Source organism: Equus quagga, chromosome 10 (assembly GCF_021613505.1).
Source record: "Equus quagga isolate Etosha38 chromosome 10, UCLA_HA_Equagga_1.0, whole genome shotgun sequence".
NCBI lineage: Eukaryota > Metazoa > Chordata > Mammalia > Perissodactyla > Equidae > Equus > Equus quagga.
This window is the reverse complement of record NC_060276.1, coordinates 107,530,268-107,551,418: the sequence shown is the minus strand read 5'-3', so window position 1 is coordinate 107,551,418 and position 21,151 is coordinate 107,530,268. Positions and strand designations below refer to the sequence as shown.

The following is a 21,151-nucleotide window of genomic DNA, read 5'->3' as shown; positions in this document are numbered from 1 at the left end:
GCTACAGGCTTTTAACAGGATAGAGAGAAAGATAATACAATTGACCCATCAGAAAGCCACTTAAGCAATCCTTTTCCCTAATTTACCGTTCCTATTCTAGGACAATCTCCTGGATTTCTGCCAAGAATCACACTTCCTTTGGGTGAGAGGGCTGGAACTGAGAAGGTGAACTTTCAGACAAACTGCCTGCTTTAAAGTAAATATATGCCTTAGTTTGAGGGATGCAGAGAAAATTCATTTTCGAAATATGTTTTATGAAGGTAAAAAAGATTAATGCAATTTCCTAGTAAGAAATATAAAATAAAAATTTTGAAATCCTTGAAGATCTCTTGTTTATAATACCCACAATTGCCTTATTCATGCAGCATCAATGAGGAAAGTTGTTCTACAGGACTAAATATTCCAATTAATGGATATTGGCCAGAAGCAAAAACAAAACAAAACAATTCAATGCAAATCTTTAAAGTATTTATTATGCAACTCCCTGATGTCATAAAGTATGCCACGTGAAACCGGGATCTTTTATTGATCATTTAGCATCACTCTTAAGGCATAAAGCCCCAGTAATGCCCTCGGGGCTTTAAGAATATCACCAGATGACCTAGACTTCCAGATTTCTTGAGTTTCTTGAGTTTCATACTGGCTTTTGTAGTTCCTCCTTCCTGTTTGGTTGTCATGGTTTCTTGCTGCTCTCAGTACGCCTGTCTTTTGCGGCAGCCAACCTTTCCCTTTGTAACTTTCAATATCTAATCTACTATGAGTTGAAGCACCAGGTCACCAGAACTACACATAAAGAACAACTAGGCTTGAATTAATATCTTCTACTCTCTCCAACAGATTTCCTAATTAATGATCTAACATAACAAAATATTAATTAGTATTACAATATCACAGATATTTACCTATATCTCGTGAAAAGTCAGTATATTATTTTTGTGTTATCCCTAATGTATGTGCAAAATATACCAACCTTTAACTTGATGGATTATAGTTATGATTTCCTGAGCAAATTCTCCTGTAGGTTTGTTTTCAGTATTCTGAGTTGAGTCAAGATGTTCAAACACTGGATGAAAGTTTTCACTTTTCCTGCCAACAGCAACCAAATCATGTGACATCTGTCTCTCTGTGGAATAGCTAGAAGCAACCCTAGAATAATTTGTAAATGTTTAACTAAATTTGAAACTACTTTACTGAGAAAAGAACTTATTAAAAATTAATCAAGACAGCTATAAAACTAAAAAGCTGTTTATCTTTTCTTACAATTAAGGCACTAAATTGTATGCCATAAAACATGTACAATAATAAGAAGGAGAAAATAGCTATAGATGCATGGTTTTGCATTCTCCTTTTCAAATCAGTGATCATTAAATATTTGCCACTTTAATAATAAAATCCTCAAAATTCTAAACAATTTTTACTTCAAAAAATACAGCAAGGCATTAAAGACACTCAATATGTAAAACATAATCAATTAGATTATTTTCTATTCCCAAATGTCCATAAAATTGTAAATCTAGCAAGCTTACACTATCTTGAAATGCTACCACACTTTAATAGCTGATATCAAACATAATAACTTCTCTGATTTCATAAAAATCCTTATACCTTTGTATCAGTAATGAGAAACTAACAATAGTATTTTGAAATCAAATTCTGTTGAGATTGATTTAATCACTTACAAAGTTTCCCTAAACTCTCAGTGTTAGTTAGGAAACTTATGATCATTAGAAGCAATTATAGTGTTTACCCTAAATGCATCCTTAAAGAAATGGTACCAATTATTATATAACCCCAACTATCTCACCACTTTCATGCTTTCTGAATCTTTACAACTTTCGTTAAGAGCTCTCCTGACCTTTAGGTACCATTCTAAAGCCATGACATATACCTAACAATTACTGGGGGCTTACCACATGCCAAACACAGGGGCTTACAGCTTACAAAAATTATCTCACCTAATCTTTACAATAGCCCTATGGGGAAGGTGTCATGACACTGAGACAATGGATACCTTGGTTGTTTGCTTCATTGTTCCCAGAGGTTAAGCATTCATGTGAACATAATCCTTTCAAATGTCAGAATGGGAAACTATACCTTATTCCAAGATTGCTGCTCTTGCTTAAAACTACTCCCAAATTCTTCATCTGGAGGCAGTTTATGCATCACAGAAGAAAATGTCTCATTATTTTATATTTATACCTCATTTGGAACCCAAAATGGCACCAGCCAGCTTATACCCATCTTACTCCTCTGCACTTAACTCTAAATAGCTTTTGGCTCTTCCCAATATCAAGTTCACCATCCAAAGAATTGAGATTTACAACTGCTAGGGCTCTTTATGAGTACGTTACAGGCTCTGAAGATAAATCCAAAAGAGAGACCTGAAATATGTTTTAAATAATAGCAACACCACCGGGAAAAACACCTCCTCATATAACAAAAATCAATCAGATGGATACATTTTGGGGTGTGGGTGTACGCATGCATATATTTACTTAATTATTTCACTTAAGTCACTTAACAGCCATATATCCAAAACTGCTCCAGGGTTATGAGGGGCTTACAGACATTCCTTAACTGAAAATTTTAACTCCTCAACAAGATGGTTTTAAGTGCCGATTTTTAACTTCTCAGAGGAAAGGCTTCCATCTGCCTGTCCATGCTCCCTGCTCTCAAAGCAGCACTGTTGAGACAGCTCCCTGCCAAGGCTGAAACACGGAAAAGTGACCATGCAGCAGGTTGATGCCACTGCCGCAGTCTTCTTGATTCATTAGAAGAACTTTCATCAGAAGGCCCACTTCCCTTCTTTCCTCCTAATCTGCTCCCAGCTTCCCAGTGTGTATCTGATAACTAGCTAAGAGACATCTAGTGATAAAGGCCAGAAGCTAGAATGGCCCTGTAACCTCCACTAAGAAAGAATTATACATGCTCTCTGTTTAAAGGGTTAAGTTTAAGGGTACAAAAAGCCTGTTTCATACAAAAAAAAAATAGCTTTTAAAAACATTTTAAAGGAGAAAAATAAGATATTTAGATAAAACTATAAAAATGGTCACTCATAAGGGGAAATCAGTTGATAACATTTTTTTTTTTTAAGGAAGATTAGCCCTGAGTTAACATCTGCTGCCAATCCTCCTCTGTTTGCTCAGGAAGACTGGCCCTGAGCTAACATTCGTGCCCATCTTCCTCTACTTTATATGTGGGATGCCTGCCACAGCATGGCTTGCCAAGCAGTGCCACGTCCGCACCCTGGATCTGAACCAGCGAATCCCGGGCCGCCAAAGCGGAACGTGCAAACTTAACTGCTGTGCCACCGGGCCGGCCCCAGTTGATAACATTTTTTATTGCAGCATCAGTTTCTCCCAAGAGGAAAACAGTTGATAAAGGCTATCAGTTTTTTACTAGGTAATTATTAAAATGTACTTGTAACTTCTTATTACTGGCATAGCTCCTATCCCCAATCCATGCCCAGCCCTCCATCCATAGAAGTGCTGTGGTATACTTGGAAGCTACACTTAATTCCTGAAATTCCAGCGTTGAAACTTGCTATCAGTTAACAAAAATTATCCTAGATTTACCCCACTGCAAAATTTTTAATAAAAAATATTAAAATGATTATTTTCTAGAAAATCTACATGAAAATAGTATAACCTGAAATTTTAGTTTTTTAAAAATAATTATACTTTTGCTATAAGAAAAATTTCTGCTGTAAGAAAAACCTTTGAGAATGCAAAATGTTCTAAGTATTTACATTTGTAAATTTAATCACCTCTTGGTTCACATTTCCTTTTTACTATTTCCTACGACATTATTGATCAATAAGTTAACAATTTCAGGAAATAGCCCCAACACAAGCAGTTAAGCTGAAAAGACCAAATGTTCCTGTTTAAGATGCATTTTAGAGAATTTTAAAAACCAAAATATATCCACACATCTGTATTGTGATACTACTCGTGACACTTGTCTGATTAGATCTCCCAGGCTCCTGTTTCCCCCTACTCCACCTTGTATTTTCCTCTGTTTAAGGATGTTTCCCCTGACATTTTGCCTGAGTGTTGTGCATAATAACTAAGAAAACATAAAAAGCTACATTACACCTTAATTTCCTCTTACACACAGTTAAGAGCCATCAAAGAAAAAAAACTGCATCGCAAAACAACAGTAACAAAAAACCCAATAACAACAAAACCAAAGGATAATCCCCTGCCCTCTGGAGGTTTATAATAGATAACAAAATCCATATGACACATATAAAGTTTTCCTCAGTTTTCTTCCAACTAATAACTAACATTTTGTACAGCATCCTCCAGTTCATAACGCACTTTCCTAACTGTGAATTTGCTCCTGTTTTCCAAAGAACACATTTAGAACTTTTGGAATTGAGGGAAACTTCTACTCCCTTAATTCAGCATCTCATTACTTTTTTCACAAAAGTCCCCTCACTGACCTTGCCAACCCCAAAGCTTTTCCAAGCCACCTTGCAGAAAGCAGTCCTCGGCTGTCAGAACTGAGCCGCCTGCCCTCTCCTAGCAGCTAATCCCGTCAAATCAGGCAGGGAGAGAGGCAGGCTTACCTTCTCAGCCTCCTGTCCCTCTACTGCTTTTCACTGACTGCCGGGAACCACACAGCTCAAAGTTCCTGCGTGTGTTTCCTGCCCTTGTTAACCTACAAATATAAAACGTCTTTCATCTTGTCTCCATGTGTCTAAAACACACCAGCCTTCGAAGCCTGGCTCACATATGTCAACTCCTGAAAGAAGGCTTCCCTGAATCCCCCCGCTTCGGATCATGTGAGTCATGCACACCTCATGTATCACTGACTGTGCCATAATATTACCAAGGTGGCCCTATTGTCTATAAGACCAGAGGAGAAGAAACTTAATCCTATGCCAATTTATAGTCCCAGGGTACCCCAATGGGCTGTCTCACACAGGGTAGCTTCTCAAAAAAAAAAAAAAAAAAACCCTGCTGAATGAATAAGTGATAAATGGAAAATGACTTGGATAATTTGAAATGAGCATTTCAGCTAAAGATGACAGACTTCAAAATTCTAACTGAGGCCAATTTAATCTTGTTTTTTAACTTTCTTGGCTTACTTTTTATTTTCACTTAATTTAGAACAATTTAAATTTTAAATATCTCATTTTTTATAATATAAAATATATACAAAAGTTCAAAGAATCCTATGATAAGCCTGTCAACCTAGCTGCAATAGTTATCAACACACAGCCAATCAAAGCAGATTCATAGAGCCAGGAGGAACTGCAGGTTCATTTGGGCCCAAAAAGCTGTGGCCAGGTGACCTGCCCAATGCCACAGAGCTGCTCAGTGACCCACTGGAAGACAAAAACCTATGTACCTCAACCTCAAACAGAATGTTCACCTCCTTGTACTTGGATCCCTAAGAGACACTGAGAGAAGCGAGGGTGAAAAATAGGAATGAAGGGGAATTTCCTCTCAAGTTTTGATTTTAAAAAATGTATATGAGAAATACTAGGGGGAAAAAACCTTAGTTTTTTGTGATACATAACAGCAAGGTAGCAGGTTTGTGTATCACAAAAATATCTCCACCCACAGCTTGTTTTACTTCCAGCTGAACAGTGCCCATCACAGGTAAACGTGTGTAATTAGGTTACCTTCCTTCAGTCCTCGCTGCGGTTTCCCACAGTTTCCCCACCTGCGTACGCAGCACCCCTTTCCTTGGAGCATCAGGGCTCCATCACCCACTTCATCCCCTTTCAGAATGGGAAAAGACCTGAGGGCGCTAGGGAGGCCCTCTCTGTGTCTCTTCAGTGGGAAATAAAAGGATTAAATGCAAATGTAGCTCATGTACTCAGTCCAACATCAGCTTTGCTAGCCAACCTTCCCATACCAGATGCCTAGTACCAGCAGCCGGGGGAGGTCAATGGAGCTCCGGGTCCCTCCGCACCAGCTTATTCTTCTCCAGAGACTGGCCCGCCCTCCTCCTCCCTCTCACTCCCTTCCTAGCCTTCCCGCAGTCTCTCACCTACTCAGGCCAACACTAAACTAAAACTCCCTCACCTGCCCCGAGACTTCCGGATGTACACAACAGTTAGTGTTTGGGATTCCTAACAACCTTAGCACAAATTTTCACATTGTGACTCCCTAACTTACATTCTGAAACATATAATTATGACTCATACGTAACTCCTACCTCTGATAATGCTGTTTCTGACAAAATGGGTCACTAGAATATAGTCTTTGTTAACAGACGTATTAACTATGCGGTGAACACTCAAGCAAGCGTCTACCTACTGCTGTTCTAGATACAAACTGGAATCTAGAAAAATCACAAAGTGATAACCATATGTTTTCAACTACATTGATAACTGGAAGAACATATATCAATACTTGACCAAAGCTAAGAAAGCAAACAAAGGCACAAAATGAACCGTCTTAGTCTTTCCAAAAAAGTGGGTAAACTCTCTAGATTTTACCAACAAATCAATCTCTCTCCACTCTATGATTACTTTAATCTTTTCAAGCAGAGGAAAACCTAAGTGACACTAAGAGTTGAGAAGATGACTCTATTGCGGGCATTAACTACCTCTGCTTTGTGGGCACTCCATCAGTCCACACAGAATTAAATCCAACTCCACAAAACTCTTCCACAACTCACTCATCAGTAAGTCATTAGAATCAGACAGAAAGATTTTGTGGACTATGATACTTTATCACACTGAAAAGATCCGTATATTTATTAAGTGATTTATTCTTCAGGTCTTTGAATAGAAAGGCTCTGCAGCAGAAGCTCTTTATTACACAAGCCATCCTAAAAGTCCTTGTCGGGCAATTCAAACACGTGCTTACAGGCCCCACTGACAGGTCATGAAATTTCACAAAATTGTAGTTTATAAATTCAAAACAAAAGATACAACAGTCTTGATTTTAGGAAGCTCATTTTTGTGACACATGATGAAGACCAAGCTTCCATTTCTCAATATCAAATTAAAAGATTAACTGTGTTCAATATCTCTAATGAGGTCTACTAAAATAAAATCCTTCAAAATTGGTATTTCTAGTATTCTTTAAAAGTGCTACAGCCAATTTACTAATTCTCTTTTAAGTATAAAACACTTCATTATTAAACATGAGGGTATCATTACTTTTATTAAAAAATTGAAGATTTTTGTGATTTGATTGAATGTAATTTTATCTCAAAAGAAAAAAATCCTATAAACAAAAATCAAATACGGAAGTATTTAAAGGGGAGTGCACTGCTATCTACAATTCACTTTGAAATGCACTGAAGAAATAAAGTAGAATGATAGGTGAATAGATGGACAGATACGTGATTGTGAAAGCAGAGTACAATGTTAACTGCAGCCTCTAGGTGGTGCGTATATAGGAGTTTACTGTACAGTTTTTCCAATTTTTCTGTATCTTTGAACATTTTCATAATATAATGTTGGAAAGAATAAAAGCCTAAGGTAACATCCTTAAACTTGATGCTTACAGCAGCGTTTGTGCTCTTAAGATTAAGAACTAGTAGAAAATATAATGATTTAAGACACATGAAATAGAATACAAAATTATTAATACGGTATTATGACAACCATGTATAAATATACACAGAATAACAAAAGGAGCTATACTAAAATATTAATAAAATTGTCCTAGGGTAGTAGGATTATGGGTGATTTTCCCCCCTCTGTCTGTCCAACTTTCTGTAATGTAATCATATTTATAAATGCTTTCTGTGCACATATAAATATACATATGTATATTTAAAAATACTTTTTGCAAGTACAATGAATGTAAGTAAAGCACGAGGGAGGGGGACTGCTAAATCTAACTTGAAGAAAAGAAACAAAATATATTTTGTTTAAAAAAACCCCAAAAGATCAGTTTACCTCTCTCCCTGTCACCCAATCCTAATCTTGGATTTTGTTTGCTCTGGTTTTTGATTCAAATGCAGATATGAGTCAACTGTGAATGGCAAATCAACATGTCCATCACTTTGTCCTTCACATACTGGTAGCGTATGAAGGTAATGAGTAGACTTAGCTGACATAGTCAACTGCAGTGCCTTATTATTCTCAGAATCCATAAACAGAAGGAATATTCATAATGAAACAAAGCATGTGAACTGCTTTAGGAGAATATAACTTATTACAACAGTAGTCTATTTTTTTAAAGAATCATTAAGAGCTAAACCAAATGTCCTTAAAATAGGCCTCTTTCTAGACTCTAGCCTAATTTCCTCTACCTAGGAGAATCTAGTCCATAGAACGTCAGTCATTTTGAGGTGGCAGCAAGAACCACCTTAAGTTATCCATCTCCTTGAGTCACAAGGGGTCACACGGATTTGAAGCCCAGGTGCTCTGACTTAGACAAGTTGCTTCATCTCTCAAGGCCTCTCTTTCCTCCTCTATAAAATCAGGGCCTCCTAAGGGCCCTTCCAGGTCAAAATTCTCTGAATTTCAGGCAACAGGAAAACAGGCTCTGAGAAACTGAGCAAGGAATAGGTCCCCTTTAACTCCACCCAGCCTATCCCTGGATACAGAAAACCTGGTAGCACAAAAACAGGTAAATTTATGAAGAGGAACAACTCCATAGAATGTCCTGCACCCAAAAAGCATCTTGATATAAAATGTGGAAACAAGCAGACGTGAGATCACCCCATACTACTAATCACGAGATTCATCCTCATTACAGGGCTTTTTTGAAAAGTCCAGGCAATCCCTCCCCACTAGATGGACTCTAAACACACTGTTAATTCCATTTTCAAAGCTTCAAATAAGGGTGACAGAAACAGATATTAATTAACATTAAGAAAAAACAAATAATACCTGGATGTATTTACTGTTTTCTTCACATCTACTTTAACTGTCGTCGATTTCTTCCCAAGAGTGGCAGATGAAGGTTTCACATCGGAAAGTTTTTCACTTTTATCAAGTTGGTTACTGGAAGAGTTGCTCTCTTTTCTGCCATCCCCTTCTTTCTTTATTTTGTCCTTCCGTTTGTCATTACAGGGTCTCAAACCAACATCACTTTTACTTGAATGAGTACAGGCAGTACAGTCTTTCTTAGATGGTTTAAAAGGTTCTTTGACTTGCCCACCTTCAGTCTCTCTCCCTCTTCCAGCATTAAAACAACTGGACTCTCTGTTTACAGGGCCTTTTTGCAAACTGTATTTTCTATCTTCCTCCTTAGAGTGCTTCTGAGTTCTTCCATCAGAAAACTCCTGGTCCCCATCTGAGGTCTTATGACGTTTGTAGCGATAGTCACAGGATAGCTTCGTTGCTGAACTGGTCTCTGGGGGTTCCCTCTGAGCATGTCGATGAGTTTGGGGCCCAGGGTACCACTGATCTTTCTTGTCTTGATAATGTGAAAAAGAATGCTCAAACTTCCACTCTGGGTTCCTGGCAGGCTCTCTGTTTTCATATCTCTCCAAGTCTGTAGGTCTTGTTGATGTCTGTCCATACGTTCTGAAATCACGATCCTCAGGATACCTGTGTTGACATAAAGCAGTTTACACTTGCACTAGAGAGAAGAAAGTGAGAATTTATATGTGTGGAATATTGGGCAGCATGGCTTTAGATGCAGAATGCACTGGCAAGTTAACCTATAATCCCTCAAGCCAACTCATAGAAGCATAAGGTAGTTAAAGAGGAAAATACCACCTTTTACAAAATATTCTAGCTATCAACATGATTTACTCTAAAAGTAAATACTTCACTACTACCAGTAGACCATAACTACATTACAATGCTTTTTATCTTTTTAGACAAAAGCTTTTCAAGGTGGTTATCTTCAACCATAAAATAAACAGACTTTCACTCGAGGCTTTCTAACAAATTACCCAGGGTTAATGTTTTCCTATACCTCTTCTGAAAAGAGCTCCTTTTCTCAAAATCTTCATAGCCTCTTCTAAATGATAGAGAATAGTTTTCATCTTGTATCCTCTGGTGTCTCAACTCATCTTCATGCCACTTTCCTTCGAATCTAAAAGAATCTGCTATTGACCTCTGAGGCGGTTTCCCTCCTTTTCCACTTCCTCTCACTCTGTAGTCATCAGGAGTATACCTTCCTTGCACTTTCTGGGGATAACAATTGTAGGGTACACCTTCTGAGTAGTTGGGCATACACTGAGATCTTCTGTTACCATCCTCTCTTTCTGGTAAATATCCTCGGTGAGGCTTATAAGTATAAAAATTTTCAAAAGAGTTCCTTCTTATATTTGGGGAAGGTGATCTTTGTTCATAAGATCGGTAATGTATATTTCCACGAGAAGGAATCCTTGGTTTACTCTGTCCGTATTTATCACTGTCCATTCCCCAAGCCACGGGTCTTTGGGGATCCTTCCTATATTCACATCCATAACGCTCAGGAGAATGTCTTTGTTTGTAGTATTCAGAATTTCTAGGTAATGGCGACAAAGACCTATGTAAACAAACACAGAAAATTTAGTTCATTTAAAGATAATAAACTAAGTTTGTCTTAACATGATTTACCTACATAAAACATTTGCTTTCCATTGCTTCTTCCATTCAAATTAAATTCATCAATGTTTTATCTGCATTCTAAATTATCCATTTGGGGGTCTGATTATGCTTCCGCCCAATGCAACAAGTGTACTCTTTCCATCTGAACTAATGTATCCCATGTGCATATCAAAATGGACTGAGTGAACCACCCTGTTGGAGGAGGTCTGGCTTAGTTACGCAGCAAGATCCATTTTGGAAGATTGCTGACAGCAAAGTTCTGGCAAAATGGCCAGTCAGCAAAAGCTTACATCAGGTTCAATGGTCAGGTAAGAAACAAGCAGAAGGAGGGCTAGATTCGCACAAACAAATGTGTAGGAGAGTCTCTGGCAAGCTCAACATAGCCTCTGAAATGAAATTAGATTCTAAGAGTTTATGATGCCACAATAAACCCAAACTCAGATCCCAAACTGACCGCACAGTTTCTCCAGGTGATTGTCTATTCTCTACTAAGGCTATATCAAGGAGCAAAAAGTACATACTTAAACGGTGTGCGTTGTGGGGAGAGGGTCTTAAGACTTGAATCTCACGCTTAGTCCCTCCATAAATACTACTAACATAGATAAGTTGCTTTTCTTTCCCAGACTTGTTCCCTTACATATAAAATGAAAGATAGGCTGTTGAAACAGAGCTTGTAACTTTGGTGAACGCGTGCTTTAATGCAGCTATAATATTCTCCAGGGACAGCGCATCCTTTCTGTAGCTACCTTCTCCAATGCCTCAGCATTGCCAACATTGGGCCTTTCATTCCCACTGAGGAGGAAAGCTCCTGTAGCCAGGGAAACCAGTCTGAGTTGCCCAGACTGCAGGATGAGTGGAGCGTCACTATCTGGAATACAAAAAAATTCCATCTTGCACCTGGGGACCTTTCCCCTAGAAGGCTGACCTATCCAGTCTCCCCATCTCCTCTCTGAGGGTTTGATGTCTTCTAATCAACGAGGCAGCTACCCTTGCAGATTTTGTTATGGCCCCCTCTTCAGAGGCTGCCATGGAGTTGGAGCAACCATGAGTAAAACCTTTCCATTTGGTGACACGTTTGTGTCCTCCCTACAAGAAAGGAGGCAGATTTATCTTCCTCATGTACACAGTGGGATTTATATACTGGACTTGGCAATATCTCCCTCTGGAGTCACCAAGCTAGACATAGTACTAGCTAGTGCTTTATTTAGCTGAAGCAGAAACTGTCACCCAGCTGGTTGTACCTCACCACAGGAAGAAGCAACTGGAACCTCTGAGGACTTCCTGGAAGATTTCATCTCTTCCACAGCTAAGGAGAAAAGCTGGCAGCCAGAGGCTGAGGTCTTCCAGACTAGACGAAATACTCAATCTCTTACTTGAATCCTTACCTCACATTGAACACTGCTTTGATATTATATTTCATGTCAGGGTTTTATTGTATAGAGCCCCTTTCTTCAGAAGGAGATCGCTGGAACAGTTGCTATCACTCTCAGTTTTCCTAAAGGGACAAAAGAGACCCAAGGAGTCTGTTGGGAGACAGTTCTCCATTGGTCTTTCATGTTCCTCCTGCCTTGTGGGCAGAGGCGCTGACAGCGTTTGTTCCCGAGGCAAACAGCCTGGGAAGATGCAGATAGGGCCTTCCTCAGGGGCAGAGGGCCGGTCTGTTTGCTGTTCAGGAAAATAGATAAAATCTCCTCCTAGGCAAAGGCTGGGCAGGTCTGCTTGCAGCCCCTGATGGGGCTCGGGTTCCTTAGCTGTGTCATCACCCCACTGCTTCACTCTGCAGTGTCTGCCCTCAGGGGACTGGGAGTGAAGGGAACACAGAAACACAAAGCTCAAGCTGCCTGCTGTAGGATGAGTAATAAAGGCCTTTGTCTCTGATCCAGGAGTGCCTTGTGACAGGCTAATGTGTTAGCTTGCAAGTAGGGTACAATATCAGACCCTTCACCGTTTTGACAAAGAGTCCTGAGAAGGAATCCAGAAATCAGGCACTAAGCTTGGCAGGGTCCTTTGTGCCCCCTCACCAGGGCCTACCACAAAAGGCTAAAACAGAACAGCCTCTGTGATGGTCTCCATGTTAAAATCATTCGCTTCTTTATGTTCCCTTTTCTTTCTGAAGCTCCTCCCCGTAACAACTTGGTCTTGTGAACTACGAAATGAAAACTGTTGAAGAAATTATTGATTCATCACTGTAGAGCCATAATGAACAACCATAACGGCCAAATCGTAGTAACATGAAAAATTTGGGTCTGCCTTTTGTGTATGTAATTATGGTCCTTTTTAAGTCCTAGAATGTACTAGTCACTTTCACAGCTCTGTGCCTTTATTCCCGTTGTCCCTCTTAACTGCAATACTTTTCTTCTCTCTTTCTGCCTTTAGAAATTCTACCCATCCTCAAAGGGCCAGCTAAAGTCTCATCTCTTCTTTGAAGACTTTCTTAGTATCCTCCTTTCCCCTCCACAAAGCAGAATTATCCCATCCCTGTGGATCCAGAATACTTTGTCCCAGTCAGGAGCTCCGTACTTTTCCCACCATATCATAATTGGCTATTTGTGTCACTCTCCCTAGCCAGCCTGCATGCTTGCTGAGGCCCCACAATATGTCATATTTGCCTTTGTAGCCCCAGAACCTGCCTGTAGCAGGTACACAATAAATACTGGTTGAAATGTTCCAATCTAATTATATATGCTATTGACACTACCAACCAGGGAAGAGAAGAGTTATTCAAAACTCTTAATTCTGCCATGAAGAAGAAGAAATAGGAACTCTCAATTTTTTAATTCCCTAATTTCTTCAAACATATTATGAAAAAATAAAATACACACTAAAGAGTTCTAAACCACCTTCTGATATAAAAAATGTAACACTCTTAAAGATGTTTCTCACTCTCCCTTCCTATGGCCATTGCATTTCTTTTTATTATGGATTAATTCTATCTGCCAGCCATAATTAAAGAAAGCCGCCAGTTCCTAGAACCTAGAAATACCACCTCTATCACTATAAAGCACCTACTGTGAATAACCAGGTCCCATGAGCTTATTAAAATAGGTTTTTAACAGTACCAGTGAATTTGGAAGCCAAAGCACATCCCAAATCCAAGCTTACTCTGCTAAACTAAGAACTGCTCACCTGTGTTTCCACCTGGGGGATCTAGAGCGTGACCGTGCCATCCTTTGACACGTGAGCCACTATCCACTTTTTACACTGCAAAGAAACACAGTATTAGCAAGTTTGTAGAAAGAGCCTGCAACCTGCTCTAAAAATAGTGAATGCCACCAACAAAAAGTCACTTAAGCCCTCTGTGCCTCAGTTTCCTCATCTGTAAAATGGGGCTGATAATAACAGGAGCCACCTTATTGGAATGTTGTAAGGATAAAATGAATTAAATCAGAGGTCAGCAAACATTGTCTGTAAAGGGCCAGATAGTAACTATTTTAGGCTTTGCGGGCTATATAAAGTCTCTACCACATCTTTTTCTTTTTTTAGCAACCCTCTAAAAATATAAAAACCATTCTTAGCTTAAGGGCCAGACAAAAACAGGCCCCGAAGGCTAAATGCACTGCAGTTTGATGATCCCTGAGTTAAGTCACGAAAAGAGCTTAGAATAGTGCCTGGCACACAGCAACTGCTAAAAAAGTGTTCCAAAAAGAGGAAAAATTACCCGGAATTCCTCTATCTGAACACAATCACTACTACCTTCCTATCTTTCCTCACATACATAAGCACTTCATATAATCACAGTCAAAATGTTTAGGAATACTTGATGATATATCCTGCTTTTTAAATTATTGAATAATGAGAATTACAATGCCTAATTATGGTACTCAATTGCTGCCTAACTTCCACCAGATAAATACACCAAAACTTAATTAAGCTTGATTAGGCATTTAGTTTGTTTCTGATTTTTTTCTAAAACAGATAATGTCAAATAAAGAAATTTCAAAAGACATGTAAACCTGATTTTTCAAATATTCTTCAGTCTTTAAAAGAAACTGATAGCTTTAGGAACTGAATTTTAAAAACACATGACTAAGGTGTAATCTTCTGTACTAGCTATTATTTACATTTCAGTAATCTTCCTCAGTTCTGATACTATAATTAAGCAGTTCCCAAATTACTGGCCCCAAACCCCTGGTGGCTTTCAAAATTATTGCCATGGGTCCATGACTAGTACCTACAGGCACCATGCACAGACTACAGAGTAAGTATGTCTCATATATTATAACCTCTATTTTGAAAATTTCTGAAGATACTGTGGTGACTGTTAAAATATAAATGGCTTCTTGTCACTATGTAGTTTTCCCACTGACTGATACAGAAAGTACAACTATTATTACATGGATATCAGTTTAAAAAGGGATTCCTGAGCCAGCCCTGAGGCCTAGTGGTTAAAGTTCAGCATACTCCACTTTGGCAGCCCAGGTTTGGTTCCCAGGTGCAGAACTACACCACTCATCTGTCAGTAGCCATGTTGTGGTGGTGGCTCACATGGAAGAACCAGAAGAACTTACAACTATACACAACTACGTACTGGGGCTTTGCGGTGGGGGGCGGGGCACGGAATAAAAAGGAGGAAGATTGGCAGATGTTACTTAGGGCAAATCTTCCCCTGCAAAAAAAAAAAAAGTAGTCCTCATAGTCAAACATTTGCAAATCATTGTTATAATGAATTTCAGAAGAAATAAAAGCATATAAAGAAAGTCAAAGGACTTGAACCAGATCAGATCCCTCACCAGAAGAAGTACATTCAATTCAATTATTTAGTTATGCACTGCCTCTTTCCAAAAAGAATTGAGGCTAGGAAGAACAATTAATTCAGATGTACTATAAAAACCAATGTTACCTCAATAAAAAAAGAAAGAAATGCATAAAGTAAAAAAAAAGAGAGAGAGAGAGAGACACTAAAGGGGAAAATCTTCACTTAGTAACTAAAAATGTCAAAATGCATTCATTCAACATATGTGACTGAGTACCTATTATTTGCCAGGCACTGTTCTGGGGATACAGCAGTGAACAGAAAAAGGTAAAAATTCCTGCCCTCCTGGAGCTTACATTCTACTGAGGGAACTTATAATTTAGCCAAAAAAGCTTTGAGTATCAGTTTATACCTATTAAATTCAACAAAAATAATAAATCCAAAGGTTGTGTATGTGTCTGGGGGGGACCCAAATATTAGGAAAAAGCCTAATTTTTCTGGAGGGTAATCTTTTTTTCCACTTTATTTTTTTGAAAAACAGATTTATTGAGAAACAATTCACATACCATACAATTCACCCATTTAAAGTGTACAATTCATGGGGTCAGCCCCGTGGCCGAGTGGTTAAGTTTTCGCGCTCTGCTTAAGTGGCCCAGGGTTTCACCGGTTCGGATCCTGGGCGCGGACATGGCACTGCTCATCAAGCCATGCTGAGGCAGCGTCCCGCATGCCACAACTAGAAGGACCCACAACTAAAAATACACAACTATGTACTGGAGTGCTTTGGGAAGAAAAAGGAAAAATAAAATCTTTAAAAAAAAGTGTACACTTCAGTGTCTTTTAGTATATTCACAGGGATGTACAATCACCACCACAATCTAATTTTAGAACATCTTCATCGCCTTTAAAAGAAACCCCATTAGCAGTCATTCCCCATTCCTCCCCTCCTTTGATTAGCCCCTGACAACCACCAATCTGCTTTCTGTTTCTATAGATTTGCCTATTCTGGACCTTTCATATAAACGGAATCGTACACTATGTGATGTTTTGTGACTGGCTTCCCTCCCTTAGCATAATGATTTCAAGAGTCATCCCTGTTTGACCATGTGTCAGTACTTCATTCCTTTTTGTGCCAAATAATATACCACTGTGTGAGTACGCTACATTTGTTTATTCATTCAGTTCTCAATGGACATTTGGGTTGTTTCTATTTTTTGGTTATTATGAATAATGCCGCTATGAACATTCGTGTACAAGTTTTTGTGTAGACATGTTTTCATTCCTCTTGGTTATATATCTAGGAATAGGACTGCTGGGTCATATGATAACTCTATGTTTAACTTTTTGAGAGACTGCCAAACTTTTCAAAGCAGCTCCATCATTTTACATTCCCACCAGCAATGTATGAGGATTCCAATTTTTTCACATCCTCATCACCATTTGCTACTCTTTTTTTTTTTTCTTTTTTTTGCAGGGAAAGATCCACCCTGACCTAACATCTGTTGCCAATCTTCCTCTTTTTTTTTCCTCCCCACAGCACCAGTGCATATCCTAGTTGTAAGTCCTTCTAGTTCTTCTATGTGAGCAACCACGACAGCACAGCAACCAACAGACGGGTGGTGTGGTTCCACAACTGGGAAACAAACCTGGGCCACCAAAGCAATGACAGCACCGAACTTTAACCACTAGGCCACCAGGGCTGGCTCTTGTCTTTTTGATTATAGCCATCCTAGTGGGGGTGAAGTAATACCTCACGATGGTTTTGATTTGCATTTCCCTAATGATGGGTAATCTTCAAATATTTAAGAAATTATGAAACTAATTCTGCCTTCTTTCTTTTAATAATTTCAGTTTAAACTTATTATTCTAATATAATCATTTAAAAGAAAAAAGCAGCTATATATACTAAGATGTTTATATCAGCTTTATTTATAATAGGAAAGAAAAAAAACACTCAAACTTGTTATACCCCAAATGCCCAACAATCAGTAAAAGGTTAAGCAAATTTAAAATATATACATCTATTTGCTTCCTACCTTTCTCCTAGCCTTATGTATGTCTTCTCCTCCACACACTCCATTCGTCTATCACACCACACTACTTGTTTTTCCCCGATCAGGCCATGCTGTTCCTACCACATAGATGGCCTTCCCTCACTCCACCTGACAAATTCCTGTTCTTTCTGGACTGTTTGATCATCACCTCCCCTGGGATTCTTTCCTTAACTTTCTTTCTGTCCCCCCTGAGTTTCTTTCTTCTTGGGAATTCTGAGCTTAGTCTGTAATTATTTCAATACATTGTGATTATTTGGTTACGTAATTGTATTTATCTCAATAGGCAAAAGACTCCAAACAGCATATCAGAGAACACAAAACCCAAATGACCTATGGACATCTGAGATGTTCAACTTCATTAGTAATTGAGTAAACACAAATTAAGATTATAACCATTTCACACTTATCAGATTGACAAAAACAAAAAGTGAAAGTTGCCTATCCTGGAGTGTTGGTGAGGATGTAGAACAACAGGGACCCTCACACTGCTGGGGGAATATACCTGAGTATCACCAGTTACTCAAGGACGGGGCTGGCAGTAGTTGTTAACGTTGAACATGCTCACACCCCACAATCCAGCAGTTTCACTCAGGGGTATATCTTAGAGTGGAAGTTCTCAACTTTAGTGTGTGTCAGAAAGGCTGGTCCAAGCACAGACTGCTGGGCCCTACCCCGGGGGGCCCCACTGCCAGCAAGGTCCCAGGTGATGTGGACGCTGTTGGTGCAGGGACTACACAACTACTGGTTTAAAGGGAAAGGTGGAGGTCACTCGGGAGAAAAGATTTACAAGATTTACTGATTACGTGATGAAAAGAGGTATTACTTAGAATATTTTCCTTTGCTAATATTAAAATTAGCTTTATTAAAATTCAAACTATTCACTCAAAAATGGGTGAATTTTATTGCATATAAATTATACCTCAAAGCTGTAAAAAAGTTAGCTTTGGGGTAATGAAAATGCTCTTAGATCAGATATGATGGAGATGGTTGCACAACTCTGCAAACATATGAAAAACCACTGAATTGCACACTTAAACTCGTAAATTATATCCCAATAAAGCTGTTTTTTAAAAAACTAACTTTGTTTGCAATTGCTTAGTGCACATCAACTAGTAATGAAAAGTACTGGCCCAGGGGCTTAATAAATAAGAGAGGAGAGTTCATTTAAACCCTAGAGTCTGAGCTAAGAATGGTTTATACTTTTTTTTTTTTTTTTGAGGAAGACTAGCTCTGAGCTAACATCTGCCACCAATCCTCCTCTTTTTGCTGAGGAAGACTGGCCCTGAGCTAACATCTGTGCCCATCTTCCTCTGTTTTATATGTGGGACGCCTGGCACAGCATGGCTTGCCAAGCAGTGCCATGTCCACACCCAGGATTTGAACTGGCGAACCCCGGGACACCGAAGCAGAACGAGCGCACTTAACCGCTGTGCCACCGGGCCGGCCCCACTTTTTTTTTTTTTTTTTGAGGAAGATTACTCCTGAGTTAACATCCGCTGCCAATCCTCCTCTTTTTGCTGAGGAAGATTGGCCCTGAGCTAACATCCGTGCCCATCTTCTATTTTATATAACGGACACCTGCCACAGCGCGGCTTGATAAGTGGTGCATACGTCTACACCCAGGATCCAAACCGGCGAGCCCCGGGCTGCTGAAGTGGAACACGCAAACTTAACTACTATGCCACCGGACTGGCTCCAGTTTTTACATTTTTAAAGAGTCATAAAAAAAAAGAACATGTGACAATGCCTAAAATATTTACTATCTTGTCCTTTACAGAAAAAATTTGCCAAACCCCAATTTAAACTAACTTACTTGTGACTAGCAAAGTCAATCAAAGGAAGCAGCATTAGGAGAGAGAGAGAAAAGGCTGAAACACCAGCAGGGGTTGTGACTGGGGAAGAGATGTCAATAACAAGACAAATTTGTACTGCTACTTCAGAGTGAATTGTACAGGACCAGGGGCAGTGAATGAACCCGTCTGTCTTAGAACACAGAAAGATGACAGGACAGCAGGGGCATCCACTCCCAGGAGGATGCTGAAGAGGATGCCAGCGCCAAAAGAGGCCAACCCTACCAGGACAGCAATGGACCATCCCCTCACCCAGCTGAAAGACCAGCTCCAGCAAACCTTCCTTCCACAACATGGCTTTCCCCTCGCCATTAGATCCTTCCCATCGCCATCTAACCTCTTCTAATGCTCCCAGCTCTCTAGAACCACACCCCCTAGGGCTACCACCCTTGTCTCTCCTTTTACAACCAAATTCCTCAAAGAGCTGCTCCTATACCAGTCATTCTCTCTGATTCTTCTCCTCCCATTCTTGCTTGGCCCTTCACCCTCCACCACTGCACCAAACTGCTCTAGTCAAGGTCACTAATGAAATCCATGTTGCTAAATCCAATGGTTATTTCTCCTCCTCCTCCTGGATCTACCAGCAGCACTTACCAGTCAATCACACCTTCCTCCTAGAAACATTTTCTTCACTTGGATTCCAGAATACTACACTTTCCTGGTTTTCCTCCTACCTCTAACAATTCTTTTGTCTCCTTTGCCAGTCTCTCCTCATCTCCCCCCTTGCCACCCTGACCCATAAATGATTAACCCAGTCTTCCTCTAAATAGTGACTTCAGTCTTCGGACTTCTCACTGTCTACACTCTCTCCCCAGTCTACACTCTCATTCAGTCTCATGTCTTTAAATACTCTCTATAAACTAACCCCCAAGTTTGCATCTTCAGTCCTTACCTATCCTCTGTACTGCAGTCTTACATAACTAAAAGGCTACTGGATGCTGTAAGCATGTCTAAGAGCAAACTCCTGTCCTCCCTCCAAAATCTGCTCCTCCTACGGTCTGCCCCACTTCAGTAAATGGCAGCTCTATCCTTTGAGTCTTCAACAAAGAGGAAACATAAATGTCCAATAAACATATGAAAAGATACTCAACCCTACCTAATCAGGAAGACAAAATTAAAACAATAAGATACCATTTCATACTTGCGAGATTTCTCAAAATTTTAAAGTCTGATGATCCCCATGTGTTTACAAGAAAGTGGAAAAGGAGAATTTCTCAACTGAGGAAAATCCCTCTCCAGAAAATCATGAAGCAGAAGAAAACTCTAAGTCTGTACTCCAAACAGAATTGAATATATCCAACAGCATTTAAGCATATTAAAAACAAATCTCACCTTGAATTAGAAATTGAAAAACTAAGAACAGAAATAGACCCAAAAAACAGTGAAATGACAGAAAAAAGTTAATTGAACTCATGAAAAAATGGGAGAAAAAGGCCAAATTATCTCAGAAATAAAGAATAAATAACAAGGTGCCCAAGGGAGAATAAACTCAAAGGGAAATTTAATAAAGGAAATTGAAGAAAGGCAGGAAAACAACCAAGAAAATGAAAATGACATTGAGAGAGAAGGAGAGAGAGAGAGGGCTCACATCAGAGAGAAACTAGTGGAAACAGAAGATGATAAAGCAGGAATACTATTCCTATTATTGTAGTTTCTGAGAAGAAAAAGCAAACAATAGAACTGCACTAATATTTAAAACTATAATTCAAGAAAACTTTTTCAGAAATGGAAAAATATATGAATCTACACACTGAAAGGCTCACTAGATACCTGGGAAAATTAACCCAAAACAATCAACTGTGAAATATAGCTTAGTAAAAATTACTTGAATTCAAAGATAAAGATAAAAATCCTCAAGACTTCTAGATAAAAATAATAAATAACTTACAAATCCAAAATAATTAAAGTAGCACTAGGTATTTCAAAAACAACATACAAAGCAAGGCAACAATGGATCCACATTTAAAATAAAAAAGTAAAATCAACGAAAGTAAGGGTGAGGAGGAAGGCATTAAGATGGCAGCATAGGAAGACTCTGAACTCATCTCTTCCCATGGACACAACAAATTTACAAGTATTCTTGGAACAA

The 21,151-nt window shown here is 39.1% G+C and overlaps 1 protein-coding gene across 5 annotated transcripts in view; it reads right to left on the bottom strand.

The window, feature by feature from the left end:
- Positions 1-21,151, bottom strand: part of BCLAF3 (BCLAF1 and THRAP3 family member 3) — a 60,142-nt gene that overhangs the window by 25,152 nt on the left and 13,839 nt on the right. For 4 of the 5 annotated variants that reach the window (XM_046673625.1, XM_046673627.1, XM_046673626.1 and 1 more), the window contains exons 2-5: positions 13,592-13,666; positions 9,846-10,403; positions 8,810-9,472; positions 971-1,146 (exon numbers count right to left, since the gene is read on the bottom strand). In XM_046673625.1, coding sequence (XP_046529581.1) covers positions 971-1,146; positions 8,810-9,472; positions 9,846-10,403; positions 13,592-13,632 — 1,438 coding nt within the window. In that variant the 5' untranslated portion in view covers positions 13,633-13,666. The remainder of the gene's footprint in view (positions 1-970; positions 1,147-8,809; positions 9,473-9,845; positions 10,404-13,591; positions 13,667-21,151) is intronic. The other variant, XM_046673624.1, reaches the window with a different exon arrangement.